Genomic DNA, 25,870 nt, shown 5'->3' on the forward strand with positions numbered 1-25,870 from the left:
TTTATTATACACCAAACTCGTGTTGTCACGCGAATAATATCATATGTTCAAAATAGCATTAAACCAGTCTCATATTTTGTATCATGTATATAAAAACAACGAAAATAGATACGCGCGAAAACGGAGAGAGACATTGTCCGTAAGCTTGTAATTTTGTTCTCCACACTAGACACAATTACTATTGCAAGGCAGCGCAGCTTTTTCTTTTCAACCGACTTTTTCCGTGAAAGCCGTGACCCGAGCAAAAGCGTACGCCGACAACACGTCCACGGCTTGCTTGGCCTCCAAGTAGTTGGTCATCTCTTCGATCCACTCGTCGGCGATTATCCTGGCACCGCCGTCCAGCAGGTTCATGTACTTGAGGGCGTTCAAGAAATCGTTTTTCCGCATCCAATACCGGGCCCTCTGCAGTATGTCGAACGTGTTCATCTTGCTGACGTCGACCGGAGCGTCTTGGATTTCGGCTTTGGGTATGGCTTTCGGCTCTTTGTGAACGAAGAAGCTCAACAAGTGCGACAAAGCCACGTCCAGCAGACCGGGCTCCGCGGTGTTGACCAAGCCCATGTTGTGGGCTTTCTGCGCGACCGTGTGAAACCGGCTGACCAACACTTCCTTGGGGAACGCACCGCGGTCGATCACCCGCACGGGTATGGTGTCCAAAATGTCTGAGATCACCGGCATCCCTTTGCTGGCTTTTCTCACCGCTTCCACCGGGTGCTTAAGAGGTTTCAGATGCTTTTCGTTGGCCATGGCCGGCTCGTACATGTTGAAAGCCGAGTTCAGCGACTGGCACACCGTCCACAGCTCCAGGTACTTGGCCACCTCTTGCTCGCTGGCGGCGCGGTCCTTTAGCGCGTCGTCGATCCCGTTCAACTTGGCGTTCATGGTGGCCACTTTCTCCAGGAACTCTAACCTGTTCCTCTCGGAACGCTCGGAAAACATCATTCGCACGTCCCTCTCGGCGTCTCTCTCGGCCTTGCTGATGTCGTCTTCCACCTGCGACAGGTGCTTTTCCCTCAGCGCTTTGCTTTTCTGGCAGACGTCCGATTCGCACTTGACGTTGGCCAAGTACTCCTCTTTCATCAGGTCGTCCGTGAGTTTTCGCTTCAGGTTGGCCATTTGCACGTCCACGGCTTTTTCCACGCCAACCGGCGGGTCGGTCCGCAGGGATTCTACGGCCGATTTTAAATCGTGCGCTTCCACCGTCTAAAAAAAACAGAAGCAACCGCACAAAATCACACACTTGAAACGCCGACCAAATAATACTTGTGTGCATACTTCCGCCTTGACCAGTTCCATTTGGTTGTAAAACATTTTGCGCACCACGTACGCGACCAACTGATCCAATTCCTGTTGACAGACTTGCAAATCTCGTCCTTTCAAATCGATGGCGGGCGATAGCTTTTCGATTTCTTCCTTGAAGTACTGCCTGGCGTCGATCACTCTGTCCATGGCCCTGTTGAATACCGACAGCTTTTTCATTTCTTCGTCGTACTCGGACCGGACGCGGTCGATGTCTTCGAGGGTCTGCTGCATGTTTCGTTTTACCCAGTCGATTTTCGATTGCTCCAACTTGGCGCTGTTCACCATCAACAGCACTTGCATGTCTTTGATCGCTTTCACCGTCCGCTTGCCGGATTCCATGGCTTGCTGGACGTACCGTTCGCGGTCGGTTCCTTTGTTTTTCAACTTCACCAATGTATTATGCGGCACGTTCGTCATCGATTCGCCCACCAAATCGTACACAACGCTGTAATAGTCCCGCAAAGAACACAGCGCGTTCGTGTAAGACCCTATGGTCGACGTGGCCAACTCTCCGATGGTCTTTTCGGCGTCCATCAGACTTGCGGGTACCGTTTGTTCGCGCTTTAGTTTGTTTTCCGTTTTCAGGTTGGGCGCTTCTTTAATTTCCTGGTAATCTTTCGTTTCATTCTTGTCGAACACTCGGCGTGGAGCTGCGAAACAATAAAAATGTAATAAAAAAAAACCACTAGTGGTTGCTCTTAAGCCGCTAAACCGTTTTTTGTTCACGTATCAAGTCTTCAAATTGTGTATTTTGTACATATTTTACACACTCACGTTGATAGCTAGCCGTTTCTTCGCACTGTTTTTGCGTGGCACTTCGCTTCTTCTGGGTGCCGAACATTTCGTATAAAAAGTTGAGAAATCTGTAAAGACAAATCATAATGGTAATGGTTCACACGCGTTGCGCGGAATCTACTCGTTTCTTTAAGTACTTGTCCCGTTGTCTTGCGGTGAACTCGTAAAAGTACTCGTCGTACGTCTGGTCTTCTTGCCAAAAAAATTTGATCGTGTCGTCTATTATTTGGCATTTATTTTTCAAAAACTCCCTGAGTTCTTCGTCTTGCCTGATATAAGCCAGGGAACCTCCAAACCACAGCAGAGCGCCGGTGGTGTATTTCAACGTACGGTACTGGCTGAAATAACAACAAAATACACACCTTGACAATAATAATAATTATTATCGCAAGTTTTAATCATTGGAGACGTCATGATGGGTGTCTCGAAGACGCAAACCGTACCCTGTAGTGTGCTGGGGGTTTGAATGGGCCAACCTCATTCGATAACTCTTAACGCTTCTAGCAGTCATCAAAACGCCAGTCTATAAAATAAAAGTGCATACTAGTCACATTATAGAATTATAAAGTGAACATTGCACTTCTGAAATTATACTACTCAAGATAGCTTTATTTGAGTTTTGACAACTCGAGGCAGTATTGGAAAAAAAAACACAGCCATGTTTTAATGTACACATTCATTTTCGTTTATTTTAACAAACCCAAAAATAAAGGTGTCAAATAAGTATGTACAGAAAATCTCTTTTTTATTAATTGCCATTTGTATTGTTTTTTAAATCTAATTTAGTATTTTTTAATAAAATAATAATATGCTGCATCGTCTGCCACAGTTGAGCTACAATTATCAAGTCTTGAGACAAGAATTCGTACAAGTTTCAATTATTATATGTAATTTACAATGTAAAAATCCTACTATGTACACTAAAAATTACCTATGCAGACTTTAAAGTATAGAATTATCAATTGAACGCAAAATCTTTCAGATAAAATAAAAACTAATTGGTATTTGAAAGAGTATTTCAAGTAGGACAATCCAAAGAATTCAATAAAAAATAGAAACAAAAACAAGTAAAAAAGATGTTTTTCTCAATAGAGATCTATTGTTCAGATGAGTATATCATTTAACCAAATAGTTAAATTTAACTATATATTTTTTAGCAAATGTACCAAATTGAATTACTTACAAATAGTACTTATAGATACCTGTGTATTGTGTACTTTACTTGGGTTAATTTTCAAAATACTTACTTTAGCCAATGTTCTGCTAAAACTCATTTTGACGAACGTTCTTATAAAAAAGTGATTATTTTATCCACAACCTTTTGATTTTGATTTTAAAATTTTGCTTATTGACAATCAACAGGCAACACATATTAAAACTATGATAATAATAATAATAATAAAATTTGGCCAGAAAATTTCAGACATCAATCATAATTTCGTAGCAATTTTATTTGTGTATGTAGGCTTTATGGCCCCACCAACAATTTTTAGTTTTACATAGGTAATAGGTTTATTATAAAAAGTTGTTAAATAAAACTCTTATTACCGTTAATTATCATCGTGAAATAAATAGCTCACCAAATGTATTATGTTAACTCATTTTTAGAGCCACAACGGAAACTAATGCTTAATAAATTATGTGTTGCAAAATAGAAAAACGCACAGACGTTGTATATTTTAATAATTAATATGCCAACACTTTGGCTCATTTTTTTTCAACTAGTTACTTCATGACTTAAACACCAGAATAAGTTTGGAAAAATTGGGATTGAGACTAGGTACAGTTTAATAAGTAATAACAACAAGCTGTTGTGCAAATAACATTATATTTACCTAAATTTATGTCAAGTTTAGTCTGAAACAAAATAATGTGAAACTTAGTTATAACAGTATATTAACTTTGGTTATTACAACAGCTAAGGCTTTATCGCATGAACAAATTCAACTGGACATTTGAGATGATCAACAATTGAATAAAATATATATTATATAAACTACATATTTAAATGAAACAAACTGTTCCTAAATAACTTCGAAACAAAATTCCTTAATTAGTTTAATTGAAGACATTTTTGGTATTAATATTTATAGTTTTGTGCTCGTAACATTATTTTACGTGTGCCTTAAAATTATGTATTACAACTTTTAAACTAACGCGACGACCGCACTACTACTTAATGTATTGAAACAATTTTTTTTTTTTTTTTTAACAATATGATAAACTTATTTTTATGGTTTTAATAATTTACCGTGCTTACAGGCAACGCTACTTAAATACTACAATAATTTTTGTGTATTAGATATTTTACTATTTAAAACATTTAAATGCTATATTTTATTTTCAAACGACTGTTACTTATAGATTTCATTGGTTTTATACAGTAGTAAATATTTTGTTTAAATATGAAGCTATTTAAATATAATTTGACATACTAAAAAAAAAAAACTAATTAATTTAAAACATATTTTTATGTGTGAAATATCATAACTTTAAATTTTTTAAATACCAAATAATATTATTATCTAAACTTGACGAAAATATGATTAATTACGAGTAGGTAATATTATTATTATCAGAATACTTTTCGTTTAAATCCTTATCAAAATTTATTTTATTAAAACATTTTAAAGAGTTTGAGATTGAATAGAGTATAAAATCTATTGGCAAAATCGTTATCACTTGTTGCTTGTAAGAAAATCAAAGAAAACCCTTCTTGAAAACTAATTGAATCACCAATTTTAGAAGATTAATTTTTATTTCATCACAGTTTTAGCATAATATGATCTGTATCTTTATAGACTAACCCTAAGTGCTATTTCAAAACTATTTATAATAATATAGTAATAATACTATTTCAAAAAACGTATTGTAGGTAACATATTATTATTATTTATGTTTAAAGTAAGACTCCTAAGTCGTTGTGCAAATGTGAATCAATTGTAGTGCTCGTCGTTTCATATAATAGGTAACTGTGACTTACGGTGCACATAATATTAATATAACGGAAAAAAAAGTGTCATAGTTACGCATTATTTTCTAATGTAAATCTATGTGTACAATAGATGATTCTAATTTTCTCCTACAAGTATTTATAAAATTAAGAACCGCTATTGAACAAATGTATATTGTTGAAATATTGGGTAATAATATTATTGGTATACGCAAATTGTTTTACTCTACTCTGATATGTAGTGAGTGATGTTTGATCAAAACTGGCCACAGTTAAGCCTAATGTTGTCGTATGCCTTCGACTGGACCAGTGTTGACCGTGAGATTGATAATGCGATACTAGAGATCGCGTGCTACTATTATCCTATAAATTATATCGTAGTATGTGATGAATCCAGTAGAACAACAATCGATGACCGTATCCGCCTTAAAGGTAATCTCCGGTTTCATAATGCTGGACAAGCGATGCTTCCAGCGGGTAAACGTTGACTTTGGAAACCAGCTGCAACACGCGATTGTCTTTGACGGTAAATTTACTGGGAGTGTTGTCCAATTGGAACGTAGACAAAACCGTAACGAGCTCTTGGTAACCTTTGTTGTCCATGTCCATTAATTCCACTGAAACAATTGTAAGGCGTAAGAATTTTAAATGTCTACGGTCAGTTATATATTTTCACTCACTGGAGTGTTTTTGATATTCCAACTTCGGTTGACAGTTTGAATCTTTTTCGCACACTTGTAAAATTTTCTTGGAACTCAATTCTTTCACGTTCACGTCTCTAGTACAGTTATAGAAAATCAACAAAGTTTTCTCTTCGATGTGCACAATTTTTTCAGCGTTAACATAGTGATCGTTATTGTTCTGAAAAAAAAAAAGAAGTAGGTTATTGTAATAGTCTAATCATTTTTATGTAAACGGTCTATTGAGTGACTCGGCCCGATCTGTGTTACCTTTTCGGAAGACCATATCCATAATTTGATGACGAAACCGGATATATTGTTTCGTAGATCAAATGTCACTGGACTCATTGCGTAGGAATTGTTGTAATGTTTTGACCAAACCGCATCGCCACTGCTGTTTGTCACGTTCATGATAACTTTGCATTGGGTAGGGCAGTCATAATGGCTGTTTATAATGTTCAAACGAAAGTGACCTGCAACCACTGAGTATTGGTTTTCATCAATCGGATGGTGATGGTGTTTTGGGAAATCATCGGTATCTTCGGGTACCCAATCTGGGGTGCAGTTCAACATTTCCTTTAACGGAAGATTCTCAATGCTATCTGTAAACAATCATTTCATACACAAATATATTAATCATCCCCGTGAACAGCTACGACACAACTCTGCCATAGTTATAAGTGAAGAGGATAGGATAAAAAATTGGTTCGACTATTCGGAGTGAAGCGCAACAATGGTTGTTAATGAAACGATTTAACTCTCACCTGTTCCGACACTTTTATGGCATATGAACACTAGAGACATGTCGTGGCCCAAAACGAGATCGGACATCTTGGTACAATTGTCGTTGTTGAAATTATTTATCATCGGCCTGCCGTTTTTGCCAGATACGATAAGTAATGTCGGAATGTCGTTTATGTGCTGGAATAAAGCCATTTCGTTCACGCCGTCCTTATTGCAGTCGGGCACAATAACTGGAAATTCTATGTACACTATGTCTTTTTTACTGTAAAACTTGGTGGTGTTTGTTTCCATCTGACCCTTAGTGTGTTTCCAAATGAGTTCCCCTTAAATAAAAATACCGAAATTCAATAACACGTTTAAATATTAATTCTTCGCCATAACAGAGATCGAAAAACAATTTCAATATATTATGATAATTTTTTTGGCCAAAAATTGAATGTCTTACAAATATCGCTTTCAAAGTATTTAAATATTTTTGTCATATAGGAAATTGAGCATTTAGTTTTTAATGTAATGTATAGAATTTTTTTTAATTACAAGTTAAAACAATATTTTGTGGCTTTGTCTCTAAAGCTAGGCAACAAACTAATTTTGTTAACACAAAGTAATGCCAATTTTGTAGCGATAATAATTAAATAAAGCATAATAATTTTTAAAAAAAGCATAAGAATTTACCTTTATGCAGACCGCTAGATACAACTGCCAACAAGTTGCCAGCTGTGGCTCCGACTATGCAAAATACATCACTGTCTTCTCTGTGGTACTCATTCAGCAATGTGCAATCGACTTTATCGGGGAGCGGATCCAAGCGTTTACGCCACATCTCTTTGCCAGTAAGCGTGTCCAGCTGCAACAAACCACCTCCGCCTGATGGAAATCTCTCCGTTCTGGGCGGCACAGTCTGACTGTTCAAAATTGACCCCTGCACTATGAACACCAATCTTTTGATTTTTTTGTCCAACTCGATCACACTCGGTTTGCCTTTCAATTCTAACAACGGGAATTTAGATTATCATATGAAATGTATCATATTATAAAAAAAAAAATAGTCAGAATTACATACCGATATCCGTGAAAACCGATTCAGTCCATAGCGGCTGGCCTTCCTTCAATTTCGTGGACTTGATACAGCTGGACCACTCGCACGGTATAACAAACAATACGACAACGACGAGTGCAAAGCACATAAAAATCGTTACGATAAACAATACCAAACGAGTTTTCGACATCAAGTGCAAGGCGTACAATATCTCATCAACTACAGTGTTTCCAGCGGGAACGACGTTCGTCCTGGGTTCACTAGGTTCAGGAGTAGCCAACTGAAAGGTATCTGTACATAAAAATATTCAAAATATTCATAATAAAACAAGTTTGAGTCTAGATAAAAATTATATTCTATCATAACTTACAAAATTCTAAATCTAATATTAAAAAGGGAATAAAATATTAATTGTACTTTTTTTTATATCACTTTTAGAATTATTCTTTGAAATGTATAAGTGATTGCAATAATTTAACACAAAATAAGTTTGGGTTTTAATTAATCTCTAGTTAATAGTGTACTCCAAAGTACCGCAAAGGATTGCGGCAATGCAAACCCAAGTTTGTTTAAAAACCAAAATTTTGTTATTAAAAACTAATACGTTAGAAATAATTTTAATTGCGTTCTTTGTTGTTATAAATATTAATATATTAAAATGTCTAAAAAAATTTAAGTACAACAATTTCTATTCATATTCAATGTCAATGTCTTAATATTGTATATAATTTTTAAGCCCCTAACTAAATACAATACTAAAATAAAAAATTAACATAATTTCAAAACATTTTTAACTTTGATTAAAAATTACAATTTAGTTTGACAATTACATTTTATTATTAACGGTATTTCTTGTAAAACTATTTATCTGAAAAACATGAAAGTTTACTGGACATACCTATTAAAAATGATTATATTTTACAATTTATATTGTTTTTTAAATGTTTTCTTAAAACAGTTATTTTATTAGAATAAAAATAATAGCATGCATTTGATTTACTCTACTTTCAATCTAATATTTTAATTTGCTATTCTAAACTATGCTAGCAGTAAAGTAAAGCTACAACAAACATGTTAACATCAATCATTCGCTAAGTTGATTATTGAATTGCTGTTCATGACTACAAAACAAATTTTGTGGATTCAGCTAGAGAGATGAGGGTAAATGGAAATTTTTAAAAACGTGAATGAGAATATATAAGATTGATCAGAACTAATAGCCGTACGCTTCGTACCAAATTTGACGGACGTTCACTCGTTTACTAGCCGTACTCGAAGGAAAAATGTTGCAGAGTTCTTCTAAAAAACCTTCGAAAATGTTCTAAGCCACAATTCCAATTTTTTTCCCCACACAGTACTGATTTGAAATTTATCCCAAAAACCAATGGCAAAAAATTTGATCAAACTATAAACGACGCGGTCGGCTTACTCGTTCAACGCATGTAGACTACAAATTTTTTTTTTTACGAGTACACCGATACGACGACGACGGCACTACGATGAAAACACGGTTTATTATTTATTTTAATAATTTTTCAATGCACTTACCTTTGATCGGTCGATACATGACGACGACCGGTCGTTGCGTTGACGCTGACGTAGGTCGGAGCGGACTGCGGCCCGGCGACGATCGGCGACTTGCGTGCACGGCGTCCGGACGGCTATTGAGACCAGGATAAACGGTAGTGTGCTGCAAAGGCAACGCAAAGGCGCTGATGAGAAAAACAGGCGGCCAGGGAGGCGGAGTGAGGGAGGGCAAAAAACGTCGGGACGGGTTCGAAGGGACGGCGGCAAAACGCGGGAATCCGACCCGAATCTGACGTCGGTCGCGGGTTGAGTGCGACGGCGGAGTAGAAATTCTGGAACGCGACTTACAACTCGGGTACTACGCACTTACAATCAATTATTCCGCCCGCCCGCCGTCCGGCCCTCTTCCCGCGCGCGAGAATCGCGGTCGGACGAAAGGCCGGGACCTGCGAAGGGCCGTTGTCAGGGAAATGATAACGGGCGGCGGGACGATAACAGGGGGTCGAAGGGACGGGACGACCGCGGCGGCGGGGCGGCCGTGGAGGCGGTGCGGTGCGGTGGCGTCGTTGTTGTTGTTGTTGTTGGAGGTAGTTTTTTGGATTATCAAACAAAGTATAAAATATGTATAGGTATAGGTACACTGTTCCTTTACAACATTGCCTACCCTAACTGCAACAACGTTCTTATTATATCCAATATAATGTTATTATAAGACAAAATACTCGGAAGACATAAAACGATGCACATAATATTATATACTATAATAATATACTTACGGCGTAATACCGAGACGCGGGACTTCTAATATTGTTACTAAAGTACGACGAAAAATAAACTCAAAGAAAAGAAAAACAAAAAATACCCTAAGGCAAGAGGTAGGTACAACAAGAATCTGCGAGTCGCACGTTTTGCCTTAACGGTGGTCGAGACGGTAATAAAATAAAATGTGCTGCGTTTTGCTGCGATGCGAGGTGTACCAACACCAATTTATTTCCAACAATATGCACCCATTAAGATGTCGTACATTGACACTGCACTCGAAGATTACCGTTTTGTCGCTTTATTAAAAAATATTGAATTTAATTCGTTTCGTTTCGGCCAATCGCCGTGCGGATTACAGGCAGCCACGCTCAATTGGGTTTGATTGAATTTAATTTGGTCAATCACACACCGTAGACTGCTATTATTACCTACCAACGGTTGTCAGCACCGTACCGTATTATAATAGTGTTACACACATGTGGGATCCAATTTAAAAACGACACATCTAAACGAGATCATCAAGTCGTCATAGTTCAGATAAACGTAACAGCTTTATGCGCAGACTATAGGCTGTATAATATATGCCTTACAAATATTAGGGTTCACTATATTGTCTATTTAGAACTAAAATTGTTTACCCAACTCGTGTTGATCGCTTCATTTAGGTAACATGACATATTTTTCAACTGGTGATTTACAATGTATTTATTATGTTACTTGAAAGATTTGATCGACGTTTGATTTTAAAAATATATTATCGAACATGTTGAATAGGTACCTAGTTGGTAATTATAAATTGGGCGAATATCAATACAAAAATGTGTTTCTCATATAAATTTGTTTACACTATATATTGTAGAAATGTTATTGCGAAAAATTGTACTTTATTTGCAATGGGTAGGTAAACATTTATGTCTAAAAAGTTATAGCCTATAATACCTACTACAATACCACAATACAAATTTCTTTGCTATTTGGGAATGAACTAAAACTGTTTTCAAACTAAATGATTGCTTTACAAGTTATTAGAAATTATGTTTTCTTGATATGGGAAAAAAAAAATCATCATCGTCAAATCAGGACATCCCGGTCATAATTATCTATTTTAGCATAAACAATATTTTTCCTATAAAAAATTATCCACGCTATACCTACCTACTTTAACGTTTCGATAATAAGTAAAAATAAATTCAAATTTGCTTAAGGAATCCAGCCCAAGAAAATAGCGTTAACCATTTTTTTATCGCTAAAAAAGTTGGAAGCTATTTTAGGAAGCGCACTTTTTGAAATTAAAGTTTGAAATTTAGGCTAAAGCACCTACCTACAGTTTCGGTTTTTTTGGTCAACACGAAAAAAAAAATAATAAGACAAACATGTGCAATTAAAAAACACAATATTACCTAATTTGTGTTTTTTAATTGGTATTAAATATTATTATTATACTGATTTGCTAAATGTTGTTGTAAGCATGTATCATTTAAAAATAGTTTGTGATTGAAAATTACATTTAAAAGAGTAATCAATTAACAACTACATAAATTAGTAATGTAATTCAAATGTTGCCAACTGAGTAAAAGAAAAAAAAAGGCTAAGCCTTGCATAAGTTGGTACTTGCTTAAATTCAAAACAGAATATGGTAGGTAATTATAATGATAACGATAAGACATTTTCCAAAATTGGTTGAGTTAGCTTCAAAAATTTAAAAAAAAACACACACAAAGGGTAAGTACTCAAAGTAGACTACTCGTGGTTTTTTTTTTATAATTTTTATTCAACTTAACAGATGTACGCCTGTATTATGATTTTAACAGAAATACTTTTCATATTATATTATTTTATTATTATTTTGTTTTCAATATACTAACACTAGTACTATACACTATTTTGTGCATGATATTACAAAGTTTTTTTTTTAGATAGGTGTTTATTCAACTTAAATTGAACGACTCCATATAGTTTAGAGCAAAATTCCCGGGCGTACAACCTTCGCGAATACTTAACGTATGTACTGTACTGTTACTTAAATGGTATTTGTCGCTTAATTGCCTCTTTTTGTTGTACTTGTTAACGTCCAATTGACGTCGCCGGTCACACCCAAACCCTAGTGGACATTTTATGGAATATTTCCAACACAACAACACTTTAATAACTGTGAAAATGTCCAGTAATTTTGTCTATAAAATAATCGGTTTTGCCAAAAAAAAAAAAAAAAAAATACCTATAATTTTCACTGGTCGACCTAGCCAGTTTTGAATAACTATTTTTGTAAGTTATTGAAGTTTCAAGTTTAGGGCAGGAGAAAAAGTGTGGAGTAAAGTACATATTATTTTTATTTGTATACGATATACATATTATTTTGTGTTTACATTCATAATGATTGTAAATGGTCAAGAGTAGTTTTTTTTATATTTCTACTACTAATAAATACAATAATATTAATTATTGTTGGGAAAAATGGGATCAACGACCTTATCCATCCAGTTCCCCCCTTCACAGTCTACCTAATATGACTTGTGGGTTGACGATTGTTATTATTTAATAGTATTAATATTAATAATATGAATCTAATATTTTGAGGGGGACTTGGTTGAATTTTAAGTGAGTCTAAGTCCCCCAAGCCCCTTTTGTTTTCACCAATGTTTAACTCTATAATATCTAGATTAGAATATTACAATAGGTAATAAGAATGATTATATTCTATTTTATTTGGGTAGTTAAAAAATATTCCTGAATCACCGTGAATGCTATAAAAAGAAATGTTTACATAATTATTAATGATACAGTTGTAGTATAAAAAATGATAACATATCATACATTGGTCATTCGACATTGTACTTAGTGCCTACTAAACAAATACCCAAACCGATGAATAATAATCTACTATTTTAGTTTGTCAAATCTTGGTGTTTTTATATCATTGGAACTACTGTTTCGTACAATGAACAGCTATATTTTACCGAAAACTACAGATAAGCTATCAATAATAATAATAATAATTGGTAATTGGTCACTTTACTTTGATCTTAGTTATTCACTACTGTAAAAGAGAAACAATAAAAATTGGCCTCCCAGCTCGAAAACGACACAAAAAAACGTTTCTCTCATTAATATATACTATTAGGTATATTCTTAAAATGTATGTTATTGACAAACATAAAATTATTAATAATATTTGTACATTTTAGTCAGCGAACCAATTGTTACTTAAACTTTTTTGTGTTACTAAAATATCATTTTAATCACTGTTTATTACGGAAATCACACTATTTACAAAAAATTACCTAACTAAACATATATTGTGGAAAAAACAGATAATATTAATTTTTAGTTAAACGATTGACGTTATTCTACATATTTCAGGTAATCGTATAGCCTACATCTAATATGGTGTTATTTATGAATATTGTGCTCTCCTGTTAGTTATAATAATTAGTCGTGGACAATCTTAACCGCTTAAAATATCTTATATACTCTATTTTGATCATTTACACACCCGTTGACTATAATAATTTGTCCTTAGTAAACAAAAAAAAAAAAAAGATTAAAACACAATCAATTTTCAGTAAAACTACAAGTTTATTTAAAAAAAAACCATTATTTGTTACCTACACATAATGCTACTTAGTCATCTACCTTTAATGTGTTATACATCAATGGTAACTAAATAATATTGTGTGTAGATAACAAATAATGATTTTTACAATGAAAAAATTCAGCTTATTGTAAAAATCATTATTTGTTATCTAAACATAATGCTATTTAGTTTCCTTTTATGAATGAAACATTAAGGTAACTAAATAGTGTTACAAACGAATTAGTACTTTTCAAATGTTTTGAAACGATGTGTTGAGCTAGAAAATACAAAAGATAACAAGCATAATTAAACTTATTTTCTTTTTAAGAAATTTCTCAAAAACAATTTTTCTTAATTAACACAAATAAACATAGTACTTGTATACATAGTTCAATGAATAAAACCTACACTACGTAAATCATAAAATACTATTTAAAGTTGTTTTATTGGTTTTTTTTTTCTCGATAGGTCTATGTATACTTTATGAAACAATAATATAAAATTAGCTCCACGTGTAGGATCTTTAAAGATACACACTATAATATTAAAAAAAACCGTTTATAAAAAAAAAAAAAACCGTCAAAAAATTATTTCTACTGGTTTTAATGAGTAATACAAATAGCCATGGTTTGGATTTAACAAACCAAAACCGCATACTTAGAATTCATGGCGATGGAACAGTGTGAGAAACAACTTTGCCGTTAATAATATTGTATTTGCTTCGAATGACTTCCCCTGCCGTACCTATGCCTATTTATATCAAATATAGGTTATATATATATATATAGAAACAAGATGACCGCAGTAACCTGTCGATAAATACATACATTATAATTAACGTTTAAATGTACAACACAAAAGAATCGATAAAACTACCGGCTTAATGTAAAGCACAACGGTTTTAGCATTGATAGCAAAACCAATCGAAGAGGATAATAATTAATCAATGCACGTCACATTTGGTCATGTCAGTAATATGTGTTAATTTAGATTGTACAAATTTATTCATCAATTATAATCATTAAGAAGTAAGCATTTATTATTTTTTTTTTCATCGAGGGAGGACATTGAGAACGAAACAAGGTCATGCGCGTTATTCTTCAAAGTGTACCTAACACTTTTAATCAAACAATTTTGTATTTATAAATTACACTTTGAATTCTGCATAAACTGTGCTGTATCGCCTTAGATCCAAGGTTTTTACAGCCCATTGGCACCGAGGAAAGGATCAATTGAAAAACGGGAAGTAATAAAAAAACGTTATTTATTCATTCTCAAAAGACATGGTCTTAAACATCTTTGCCAGAGTTCAACGAGAAAATCTCAAAATTAATGTCACAATTTCAAAACATTGGAAAGTAGTAATTATTTTTCTAATAGTATTTAGTAGGTATTGTATTACACACACATTTTTTAAAAATTTTATAACTAATAAAACGCCAAAATCTTCTTTGAGCTCTTATACTGGGCGAACTAGAGAACAGAAAAGATGTCGTCTTGAGCTAGAAAATACAAAAAGAAAACAAACAGTAAGTATAATTTTAACATGACCCATCATGAGATATCATCTGATCTCATTAGATACGAGAACGACTCGACATTACCACATCAATCTAAAATTAAAAATAGTGTATTTTGAAAATGGTAAAAAAAAGTTATAAGAACTAACTAACTATTTAATAATAATTATTATTTCTATCATAAAAAAACAAAAAGCACACTGTTTTCATAATATATGGCTATAAATATTTCATTATATTTTATTAATAACCTTTTTACGGCAGACAAAACCGAATTATGTATGAAAAATACAAATATCTACAAAATTGATTAAAACAATATGTTATACACTATATTAACAAATTATTTACGACCATTAATTAACTTAAAAGTTAAACCCAATTAATTATTGCTTAGTTGCGTTCGTAACAATTAAGTTATTCCTTATTCAAAAAGTTAATTAAACGATGCCGTTTTCAAGTTTCAAAAGTTGTTAGCGCATTACAGTACCCTTTTTTTTTTTTTTATAACTGTATCCAAAAAGGTACAATGCCCTAATATTAACATAATAAAACATTTTTAAAATTAATAAAAAAGAATAGATATATTTTAATTTTTTGTTCCAACAGGTATTTATTATTTTAACGCGGTAAATAAAATATTAATTTTTTTTTAAATATGCAAACGCATTTTAAACTTATTTTCTTTTTAAGAAATTTCCCAAAAACAATTTTTCTTAGTTAACGCAAACAAACATAAAATAGTAAGATACAAAATATATCAAAATATTAGCTCCACGCATCTTTAAAGACACACATTATAATATGAAACAACGGTTTATAAAAAAAAAAATAAGGTCAAAAAACGATTTCTACGGGTGTTAATAATTATTAGTATTAAAAAAAAAACCATGGTTTGGATTTTTTTTATTTTCGTCAAGTTTTCGTTGTAAAACTGAGATTTTACAACAAAAACAAAAATCGCTTATACCGAACCCGATACTAAATTCTTTAGTAATTTTTTTTTTTTTTTTAATTTAAGCGTAAAATATGTTAATCAAACCCAAAATAAATAAAATCGTAGCGCCGTTTTTTTTTTTTTTTAGAGAAACACAGGAATAAATAGGGGTTGTTTTTTTTTTTTTTTGGATTACTTACCGGTTTTTTTCAACGGACCTGTATCTGATCGGCGCGACCGTTGGGGGGGTACGATGGCGGTAACGGTGGATTTTTCAAAGGCGTGCCATAACACCGACAATAATCATTGTTGCCGGGTTCGCATTCCCCTTGGATATTCTCTACCACGTCACCGTACTGGCTTTGGCACTGAACGCTACACGCATAGTCGTTGCACCGTACACCGTTCACGCCGTTGAAGGGCAATGTCAAAATCACAAGACAAACGAAAACCGCGTACTTAGAAGAACTCATGGCGACGGGGAACGGCGTGCGAGGAGAAACTCCACAAGCCAATAAGCAATAATACCGTGTTTGCTCGTGCCCGAGTCGCGGATATCACATATTTTAATAGAACAGAAGCAATTGACCGCAGTGACCTGGCAAAACGGGCATAAACAGTATGGTTTATCTGTCAGTCGGAGTGCTGACGAAAACATATTATTATAATTAACAACGATTACGATTGTAGTGTAATTTTTTTAACACGACACTTCACACTTGACACGAGAATGACATAACCACACCGATCCAAAATTAAAAATATTTCTATATCAACTGAAAACAATTATTGCGATTGCGTTGTAAATTATGAGTACAGTTAATTCGGCGACACTTATGGATTGGGTACGATGTACACAATCGAGTGATATAATTAAAAATATTAAAAAACTCCCTTCGCCGCGAATATAGCTTGGAAACTGTTGATAACTTATCGGTTTGTTCGTTTTGAGGGCAATGGATTTTTTTCTGAAGCAGATATTATTTTTCCTCCATCAATATCTCCACAAGATGATACAACTGATTTAAGCAATAGTTCATTTTGCTTTTTTTTTTTTAGCGTCACTGTAGGTAGGTACTTATAAAAATTGGTTGAATAATTAAATGAGAAATAAATTCTCTAAAAACGAAAAACTCAATATTTACATAAGGATTGACTTGACCATTCCTTGCTAACATCTTTTTTCGATTAACCTACTGGTTGATTTTTTTTTTTTTTTTTGCAGTCTGGGCACTTGTTTCTATTAAGAAACCAAGAATTGATTAAATATTAACTAATACAACCAACGACAGCTATGTCAGCAATGCTTGTGTGAATGTGTGAACTGCAATTTTTTTTTTTGCTGATTAAATAATCTTAACAGAATATGATAAATCAAGATGTTGACAAACTTAGAAAAAAATTGTTTTAACTTAATCCATATCGTTTCAATAATTGGCGATAAAAATTAATAAATTCCAATTAATAATTCTCAATCAGGTAAAATCTTTCATTGACATTAAAACAATCGAGTAAAGAAATGGGTAATCATTTCAATAAAAAATACTATGCCATACTACACTTACTATTATTTGTATCAAAACTTAAAAGAGTCTGAAAAGAACACTACTAATAGTGATTAATTCATATAATTATAATTTATATTTATTTTTAACAAGCCATAATATCATAATTTTGTATCCACGATTAAGCTCATGATAGTTATAATAAGTAACTGTTTTTTTTTTTAACATAATTTTTTTATAAAATTTCAAACAAGTATTATACTACTAAAATATGTCTAACTTTTTGGGTTTAAGTGAATAGGTATTTCATAATATTTGAAGAAGTCATATTGTAGTAAAACATGTTTGTGAGTATTTAAGTTTTTAGTTTCAAACGCATAGCTAAAGAACTCTGTAAAATATTATCTTAGTTATTACTTATAAACTTCAAATAGATTTTTCTCAAAACTGTAAATTTTGAGTTGTGGTAGTGTTGTTCTAGAGGTGCGATATATGAAGCAGTCTGGACTTGTGTATTTAAAACACAAAAATAGAAAAAACAGTTTATTCTAAATTTGGCCATCTCCGGTCTTAAGGTATAGCTAAAACTTTGAGAAGTCAGTATTGCGATATTATCCTAGGTGGCTATGAAGTTCATAACGTGTAAAGGAAAACCAATAAATGCATTTGTAAAATATAAAAAAGTCATGAGGAATTATTTGTAATAATCACAAAAATAGATTACAAAAACAAAAATAATAATAAAAAAAAAAAATGTAAAAAAAAAAATAAGAGATAAAATTCTTGTTGGCGCACACAACGGTTTTTCGAGAGGTTGCATCACTGGTTTGGTTTTTTAAAACCTATCAGAGTTTCGGGTGGTTTGTTCGGTTTGTCGATGACGCGACGTTTTCGCGCCAAGCCCACAGGCCGTTTGGTCGGCCTGGTGCTCTTTTCGGACAAGTTGCTCGCGTCCAAAGTGTCGGTCGGGTTCTTTTTCTTATTGGGTTTATTGCTCTTGCCGAACAACCCTTTGAATATGGACGGCCGCTTGGCCTGTCTCCTGGACGACGCCCGGGACGCCGCCACCGACGCCCGGGACGTCCGGGAAACCGCCACCGACGTCTGATCGGTGTTGCTGAACACGCTGCGCGGCGGAGGATAATCCAACGAGTACACCGAGGGCGAGGCGGCCCGCGACCCGACGTTCTTGTTCGTAACAGCAACCACCGCGGGCCTGACGTTTTTGTTAGTCGCGACGACCGGCCCGGCGTTTCTACTCGTCGCGGCGCCGTCGAAGGCCAACGGGACGACGTGCTTGGGACCGAACTGGTCGTGGCGGCGGGCCGCGTCGACGGCCACGTCGGCGTCCGGCCGGCCACGCGACCCCTGGTCGGCGGCCAGCAGATGGGTCATCGCGTAGTCGTCGAACTCCTCCGCCGGCGAAATGGCCGGATCCACGTCGGACGCGGCCACGTTCGAGTCGCGGTTGGTCAGCCCGGTGCAATTGTCGTACAGTCCCGCGGCCAACGCCCTGTCGTTCATCGACCACAAGTCGTTGACGTTGTTGTCCGCCATCGACTTGGTCAGCTTCAGCTCGCGGTCGGCTTTCTCGTGGCTGGCGAACATCAGTCGGTCGGCTTGCTCGTGACCGGCGAACATCAGTTTCTCCACTATATCCTTGTACATGCAACAGTCTGGCCGGCCACCGTTGTTGCACGAGTCGAAGTAGTCGATCAACGCGGACCGGTACTCCTCGCAATCCGGCGAGGAACACTGGCAGTTCCTCAGCGTCACCCGGCCGTTGTCGAACACCGTTCTGGTGGTGACCGCCATCATCTCGGTGACCCGTTTGCTGCTAAGCCGCTGACGGCGTTGGCCGGTTTCGGCGGACTTCTTCTTCTTGACCGCGGCCGGTCGGTCGGCGGCGGCCACCGAGTGATGGCTGCTGGCGGCCGAGCCGTTGGCCGCCATCGATATCCAGATGGTTTCGCGCGCGTCCGGCGTGGCCCGCCTGCGCATCACCACGTTGTACTGGCCGCCGTTGTACGTGCCCAGCTTGATGGCGTTGGGCATGAACCGGATGCGCGGCCGCAGCCGGCACTGGCTGCCGCCGTCGGTCTGTTTGTCCGCGGGCCTGTTTGCCGCGGCGATTTCCTCGGAATCGGCCATTTTGATCGAATCGAAAGGCACTCCTTTGCCCATCAGCTCTTGGGACACGGCGAACGCTCGGTCGGCCGGCAACGCGATCACGTAGTCCAGCTCCAGGCTCGTGTCCAGGCCTTCCAGGATGTTCATGGCAGACACGCGAGTTTTCAGCTTACACGCGCCACGGTTATCTCGAAAGTCGACGAAAATATACAAAACAAACGTCAAGTACAAAGAAAGACGACAACGAAAAAAGCATTAAAAAAGTCAAAAATAGTTTTTACTTACGTCATACATAGTATAGAGAATTCCACAGTTTTTTTTTTAAGTAAAAAATATTACTGAATTTATTTCGGCTGTTCACGTTTATCAACAAACATGTTTTTTTCATATTACCGTTGTCAAGTGTCAGATCACAACGTTATCGACCGTTGTTGGTTGTAGTCAACATATTAATATTATTATGTTAAATATATGTTTTTTTTTATTTCCAACCAATGACTCTGAACGTAAGGATGACTAGGAAAAAAAAGTAATAACCATACATATTCTATGCGACGTTCGAACGTTATATTAAAGTCAGTTAAAAAATCACATCGTAACATTACAACTTAATCGTATACGGGTTTTCAAATGAGAGAACAATTTTTTTTGTTTACAAACTCAAAAAAAGTATGCTTAACCGAACGGAATTCATATTAGATATATATTATAATAAACATAGATCTCAACACTTCAATAGGACTTATATAGCAATACAAAAATGTACAACGTTAGCGACCGATACGATGGGTCGGAAACACAATATATAATAGTTATATAACATAAATAGTAATGATAATAATAATACAATTTTTTTTTTCTAGACAATTTTATTTTAAATGCACAATAATGTCGCCGAGTGGGTATTTACAAGATGATAATAATAATTACACGTACATTCGTTAAAAAATACAAAATATAATATAATATTAATATAAATAAAGGAAATATACAAGGAATTTTTTAGTAACTTAAAAAAATGATGATTTTCAAAGTCAACAACGACATGGGTTACGAAGAGTTGGCCATTCCGCCGGCACCGTCGCCGCCGCCGGTGTCGTTGTTGTTGTTGTTGTTGTTGTTGCGCATTATTTCCAATTTGTGTTCCCTGGCCTTGAGCCGGAGTTCGGCGATGCTGGACGACCGGCGGACGATGATGTCGTCCCGGGGGCCGCCCGCGGACGACGACGACGAAGACGCCGACGACGAGGAAGCGGACCCCGTGGGACTCGGCGGCGGCATGGCCGCGGCGTTGGCCATCATTGCGGCGGGATGGTGCGCGGCGGCGGCGGGACGCATGGCGGCCGCCGCGGCCATGGCCATGTTGGCCAGCAGATTGTTGAAGTGGTGCTGGTGGTGATGGGGCGACGACGCGACGGCCTGCAGCCCGTGGACCGCCGACGGGGACGGTTGCTGCGACTGCGGCGGGCGCGCGGCCGACGGGTCGGGACGGCGGCCGTAAGCTGCGGCCGCGGCCGCGGCCACCGCGTAGTGCGGGGACAGGAACAAAGGCGGCGGCGGCGGTGGCGGCGACGCGGACGACGTGGCCACCGACGGGTGGAATCGCAGGAACCCGTTCTCGATGGTGGTGGGCGGCGGTCTGTGCATGCCGCTCATGTGCCCGAACGGCATCGGCGACGGGTTTATGGCCGTGCCCGACATCGGGCCCACGCAATAAGGGTTGTTGTTGTACGGATGGGCCTGCGGTCCGACTTTCTCCTGCTTACGCCACTTGGCCCGTCTGTTTTGGAACCATACCTGCAAAAAACATCGAACACACAGTGTTAGAAATCTATTGAAAATAATTTTCTTATAATTTATTACTGTCGTTTAACTAAATTAAGTTAAATTTGTATTATTTTTAAAAGTTAATTGAAAACAAATTAACTTGAGTTGTGCCTCAGTTAAAAGGTTATTTCAAATTGTATCTTATAAAATCAACAGTTTTATTACTTATGTATGCTATATATTACAATCGTATAAAAAATGTACCTATTTGGAATTAAACTTGATAATTATAAATATATGCTTCAAAGTACCTAACTTAGATTGGCGAATTCATGTAACATAATGAGCCAGTGTCCCCAATATTAGATACAACAATTTAAAGCAGTCGATAAAGGATCCTATTATGTTTAATTACGGTAAATCATTTAATAATCTGTTAATTTTTTAAATTATACAACTTATTCTCTAATCTCGTGGATCTTGTACGCCCGGGCTTAGAGGAACAACTGATTGCTGTATTAATTTATGTACAATATGGTGTATACCAAAACTGTTTAAGATGGAAATTTAGATGTTTTCCCGAGGACCTACGGGTAGGCAACCAAACTAGCTTCGTCAAACGTCATAAAGCCTAACGCCACGGAACTCTGGATGCACTCCACTGAACATCTTAAATTATATTATAATGCTTATATTTAGACAGCGGATTTTTAGCATAATATGTATTTACATATTTATTGGCTTTATGCAGTTCAACGCAAGTGAAAAATGTGAAAAATCGAAAACACATTATTTTGCATATTTTTAGGTTTCAGCATTTTCCAAGCATATATTTTACCGGTTATTCTATTGTAATGTATCATGTATAGTCGCAACTAATATAGAATATTTTATTATTGAACATGGTTAGCACGGTATTTTGGACGTTATTCCAACCTAAAAATCCGCTCTCTACTTGTGAGTTTAAAATACACATTGCGGTTACACCTATATATAAAACGAGGAGGCTTATGGAGCGTTTTAGGCGAGCCATTTGGACATACTCGAGTGATATTCTGTCTGAAAAAAATAGCATCAAGCGTTTTTTTTCCCCCAATTGTAAAAAAAAACCGTAGCAGTTGACAAAACGACTGTAGGTATATATATATATATGTTATAAATAAAATATAGCGCGTTGCACGGCGGTATATAAATAATTTACAAGATAATTCAGAAATGGAGTAGTAGGTATTTGTCGTTGGGGATTTTAAGGACAGGCACAAAATATTACAGAGTTTTCTCATTGTGCCGAAATTGTCCCAAATACTTTGCACGTCTGCTGCTGCGGTTTAATATCCTTAAAAGGTTGCGCAAAAAGAGGGTTAAATAAAAATAACATCGCCATGAGACATATTTTGGCGTCACAGCCTTTGTTTACACAACCAAGACATAATAGTGCGTTTCGTTTGACGTTTTGACGTTTTCGGAAAACGTCACTGGGTACTTTTTGCGTGCACTCACTTAAGTATATTATGTAAGTTATTGAGAGGACATATCGTGGACCGGCGAAGACGTTCTACCGTAACGACTAAACATGATATAATCACTAATTATCGTAGGTAAACACTGAACCTACACCGAACAACGAGATTGTACATTTATTATTTATGTAAAACTCCTCGACGAGCCGATGGCTTAATTAGTCGAATGAATAATTTATACCGAGCCGAGCACAATTATTATCCGGTTGGCCGGCTAACGTTGTGTGTAACATGTGTTTTTATAAATATTATTATTGTGAAACCATTATTTCACTACCGTTAGGCGGATATATTTTGTAGTTTCAGTCTTTTTAGTAAATTTTCAAAATGCCCACTGCAACGAGCCGGCTGTCGAACCACAGCTTTAAAACAGCGTTGGCGGGCTTTTGTTTTTTGAGTTCTGTGTGTCTAATATTATTATAGCATGTGAAATTCGTAGAGTGTATTCTATTGTAGTTGCTGTTAAGACACGGGGCAAATGATTTACGGCTGGTATACCCAAAGAGTATAATATCCTATATATTTCTTGTTAGGTACCACTCACATAAATTATTATATTATTATTGTTATTATTATTATTGTGAGTTACACACACACACCGCGACCCCGCGGGGTTATTTATTATGTATATTTTATTTACATCTGCCAAGACGGTTATTTCACTATAAACAAACAATCATAATAATCATTGTGTTCATCCGTTTTGGTACGACTTACAATTGGTACTGTCTACAGTCCGCCAAATAATTATCGTCGCAAATCGTTTTTTTTTTTTTATGATGGAAAATTAAGTAAATTTTTGTTTATAACATTGTAATTGTTCAATAATTTTATTGCGTGTCTAAGCTGACTGTTTTTTAATAATATTTCCATTTAGAAATATCTTAAAATTCAATAATTAGGTTTTTTTTTTTAACTAAATTTGCAAGTAAAAATATATAATTACAATAATAATAACCAAAATACAATTATTTACAAATGATTTGCTATGAGAAACGAAATCGACTGATTGAAATTACTTTTCGTACTGCAGCGGAATTTCCACTCAAATTAGGTGCAAAAATATAGATATAGTTTTTTCTTAAACAAATAACTTCTAAAATTACGAAAACCGTTTGGTTCTGTATTTTTCAGTATACGGTATTACACTTAAAAACGTTTATAAAATACACATATGTAATTAATAGAAATTTTATAGACAGAAAATTCTGATTTTAATTATAATAAAATATAGCATAATATACATATTATGCTTAGAATTTGAAGAATGCGTTCATAATTACACTTGTTATTTATTTTGTTCTTTTAAAACGTATTATAGGAACTATTATTGTAGTAGATCCACATTTACTGTTCAGTTTGAATATTACAAATATTTATAACCTATAATTTTCGAATTGAATGAAAACAAAATCAGAGGCCTATTCAAAAAACTGTAAAATGTCTCCTTCCTTTCAAACATCAAAACACGATGCGTGGTTTTTTTTCTAATAAAAGGTTTTACCACCAAAATGGCTTAAGAATGTATGTAAAAACGTATACAGAATATTAACGTGGTAACAAGAAGTAAACAAAATTATATTTTTATAATATATACAAGGTACATATACAATTCTTCCCCTTAATAAAATCTGTGTATATATTATTATTACAAAAACGAAAGCCTATCTAAATATATGAGGAGTGAGCGCAAATATTTGGAAAAGCACTAACAATTAGGTACTAATAAGACACACACACACACACACGACCGCATAAAACTAACACACAATACTTGTAATTGAAATATTACTATGATGTAATATAATATCCCACACGAATAGAAGTAAAAATTAACAAGAAGACTATACTATAATTTGTGTCTGTTCAAGTCGCTTAATTGAAACGGTTAACGTCGAAAGGTTTACCGGCGATTATTCGATTTTGATTTCGTTTTGGCTAGCTTAAGACCCAGCACGACATTATGATATGTTCTTTGATATTGAACCGCCGACGCCGTTGGATATTATAATATAATAAATATTATGTGATGGTCGATTATCGTTGTTGTGCCGGTGTACGATAATCATATTTATCCCGGCCCCGGTTAATGATCTATTGATATATAAATATTATTTAAATATTATTATGTCGGCCAGGACTGGTTATATTGTTAATTCGATAATGGGCAGGGCGCCACGGGTCACAGGTGGAAGAGCTGAGCTTATGTCTAAGGTACCTGGGAGATGTTGTACCTTAGGTAAACACCGGATGATAAATGCGCCGATATGTTGGCAGCCAATTAGCGGATGAAACAAATAACAGAAATGATATTCGGTTCGTTTTGTATGTACACCACCGCCGCCGACGCCATATTATAAGAATGATGAATATTATGAATGTGGAGAATCGTTCAATAAATTATACTTGCCGGCACACGAGAGGGAAATATAATAAATTTCATTAAAAAAAATAATAATAATAATTCCACACTTTGTTATTATTGTTTTAATTGTTTTTTGTTATTTATCTAATGTGTCCAGCGGTCCGGAATCTTATTTTATTACCCTTCTCCCATTTGGAAATCTTATGGAAAATCCAATGCCACTCCCGAACCGAACTAAACCCGTACTTGGTATTGGATGAATTTTGTACACTCACCCTGTACCTACATTGAATTGTGATGTAGCTTTAGTGGTTGAGACACTGAGAGTACAAAAGGGTAAGAGATGTGCAGAGTGGATTAATCCAAGTATCTTTGTAGGAATCGAAGGTGTGATTTAAGGCGATTTGTAAGACTGTAAAATTTTTCAAAGTGTGTAGAAACAAAAATCGGTCCTACCTGTATCCGTGCTTCGGTAAGTCCGATTTTGGACGCTAGTTCTTCTCTGTAAAACAAAACAAAATAAAATCCGGTGAAAAAGTGAGGACTGTTGCGAGGATAATCAAAATGCGTTAATTAGTAATAAATTCAGGTAGTATGTCAGGCCTGTGTGAACCCTATTATTTGGGAACAGTAGGGGCCACACCTCCCAAAGACGACCGGACGTTGCTGATATAAGATTAATAGTTACACCCAAGTACAGGGTGTCCCAAAAAGAATGGTGGCGTTTCAAACGGCTGTAGGTTGTGA

The 25,870-nt window shown here is 35.7% G+C and overlaps 3 protein-coding genes and 1 long non-coding RNA gene across 5 annotated transcripts in view; all 4 read right to left on the bottom strand.

Annotated features, from left to right (window-relative positions):
* Positions 1-35: 35 nt before the first annotated feature.
* LOC126839564 (MICOS complex subunit Mic60-like) lies at positions 36-2,146 on the bottom strand. The gene is made up of 3 exons (XM_050574928.1): positions 2,080-2,146; positions 1,279-1,955; positions 36-1,206 (listed from the first exon to the last, which is right to left on the bottom strand). The coding sequence occupies exons 1-3, from the start codon at positions 2,144-2,146 to the stop codon at positions 208-210; spliced, it is 1,743 nt and encodes a 580-aa protein (XP_050430885.1). The 3' UTR covers positions 36-207.
* Positions 2,147-4,673: 2,527 nt separating this feature from the next.
* LOC126839498 (uncharacterized) lies at positions 4,674-9,972 on the bottom strand. 2 transcript variants are annotated; one of them, XM_050574837.1, is made up of 8 exons: positions 9,820-9,972; positions 9,065-9,206; positions 7,541-7,807; positions 7,153-7,467; positions 6,498-6,800; positions 6,004-6,335; positions 5,734-5,914; positions 4,674-5,670 (listed from the first exon to the last, which is right to left on the bottom strand). In XM_050574837.1, exons 2-8 carry the CDS (start codon positions 9,081-9,083, stop codon positions 5,480-5,482), a joined length of 1,608 nt encoding a protein of 535 aa, XP_050430794.1. In that variant the 5' UTR covers positions 9,084-9,206; positions 9,820-9,972; the 3' UTR covers positions 4,674-5,479. The 2 variants fall into 2 exon arrangements, with proteins under 2 accessions (XP_050430794.1, XP_050430793.1); XM_050574836.1 differs by lacking the exon at positions 9,820-9,972 and having other exon boundaries at positions 9,065-9,487.
* Positions 9,973-14,626: 4,654 nt separating this feature from the next.
* On the bottom strand, positions 14,627-16,439 carry LOC126839506 (uncharacterized). Its single transcript, XR_007685901.1, has 2 exons — positions 16,037-16,439; positions 14,627-14,881 (listed from the first exon to the last, which is right to left on the bottom strand). It is a non-coding gene; the product is annotated as an uncharacterized LOC126839506 (long non-coding RNA).
* Positions 16,440-20,052: 3,613 nt separating this feature from the next.
* LOC126839565 (homeobox protein aristaless-like) overlaps positions 20,053-25,870 on the bottom strand; it is a 51,208-nt gene continuing 45,390 nt past the window's right edge. The window contains exons 3-4 of the mRNA XM_050574929.1: positions 25,580-25,625; positions 20,053-21,268 (exon numbers count right to left, since the gene is read on the bottom strand). Coding sequence (XP_050430886.1) covers positions 20,522-21,268; positions 25,580-25,625 — 793 coding nt within the window. The 3' untranslated portion in view covers positions 20,053-20,521. The remainder of the gene's footprint in view (positions 21,269-25,579; positions 25,626-25,870) is intronic.

Source organism: Adelges cooleyi, unplaced genomic scaffold (genome assembly GCF_023614345.1).
Source record: "Adelges cooleyi isolate 19-005CV unplaced genomic scaffold, UGA_ACOO_1.1 ACOO_flye_CR_arks_rails_tigmint_CR_PRNA_306, whole genome shotgun sequence".
In the NCBI taxonomy this organism is placed as follows: domain Eukaryota; kingdom Metazoa; phylum Arthropoda; class Insecta; order Hemiptera; family Adelgidae; genus Adelges; species Adelges cooleyi.

What these genes read in the sequence shown, in the direction of transcription:
- LOC126839564 (XM_050574928.1), bottom strand. Translation starts at nt 2,146, where the DNA reads ATGTTCGGCACCCAGAAGAAGCGAAGTGCCACGCAAAAACAGTGCGAA. An exon ending in AGAAACGGCTAGCTATCAAC is followed by an intron (nt 1,956 to 2,079) that starts GTGAGTGTGTAA and finishes ATTGTTTCGCAG; the next exon opens with CTCCACGCCGAGTGTTCGAC. An exon ending in TGGAACTGGTCAAGGCGGAA is followed by an intron (nt 1,207 to 1,278) that starts GTATGCACACAA and finishes TGTTTTTTTTAG; the next exon opens with ACGGTGGAAGCGCACGATTT.
- LOC126839498 (XM_050574837.1), bottom strand. An exon ending in ATCGGTTTTCACGGATATCG is followed by an intron (nt 7,468 to 7,540) that starts GTATGTAATTCT and finishes TCCCGTTGTTAG; the next exon opens with AATTGAAAGGCAAACCGAGT. An exon ending in GGAATATCAAAAACACTCCA is followed by an intron (nt 5,671 to 5,733) that starts GTGAGTGAAAAT and finishes CAATTGTTTCAG; the next exon opens with TGGAATTAATGGACATGGAC.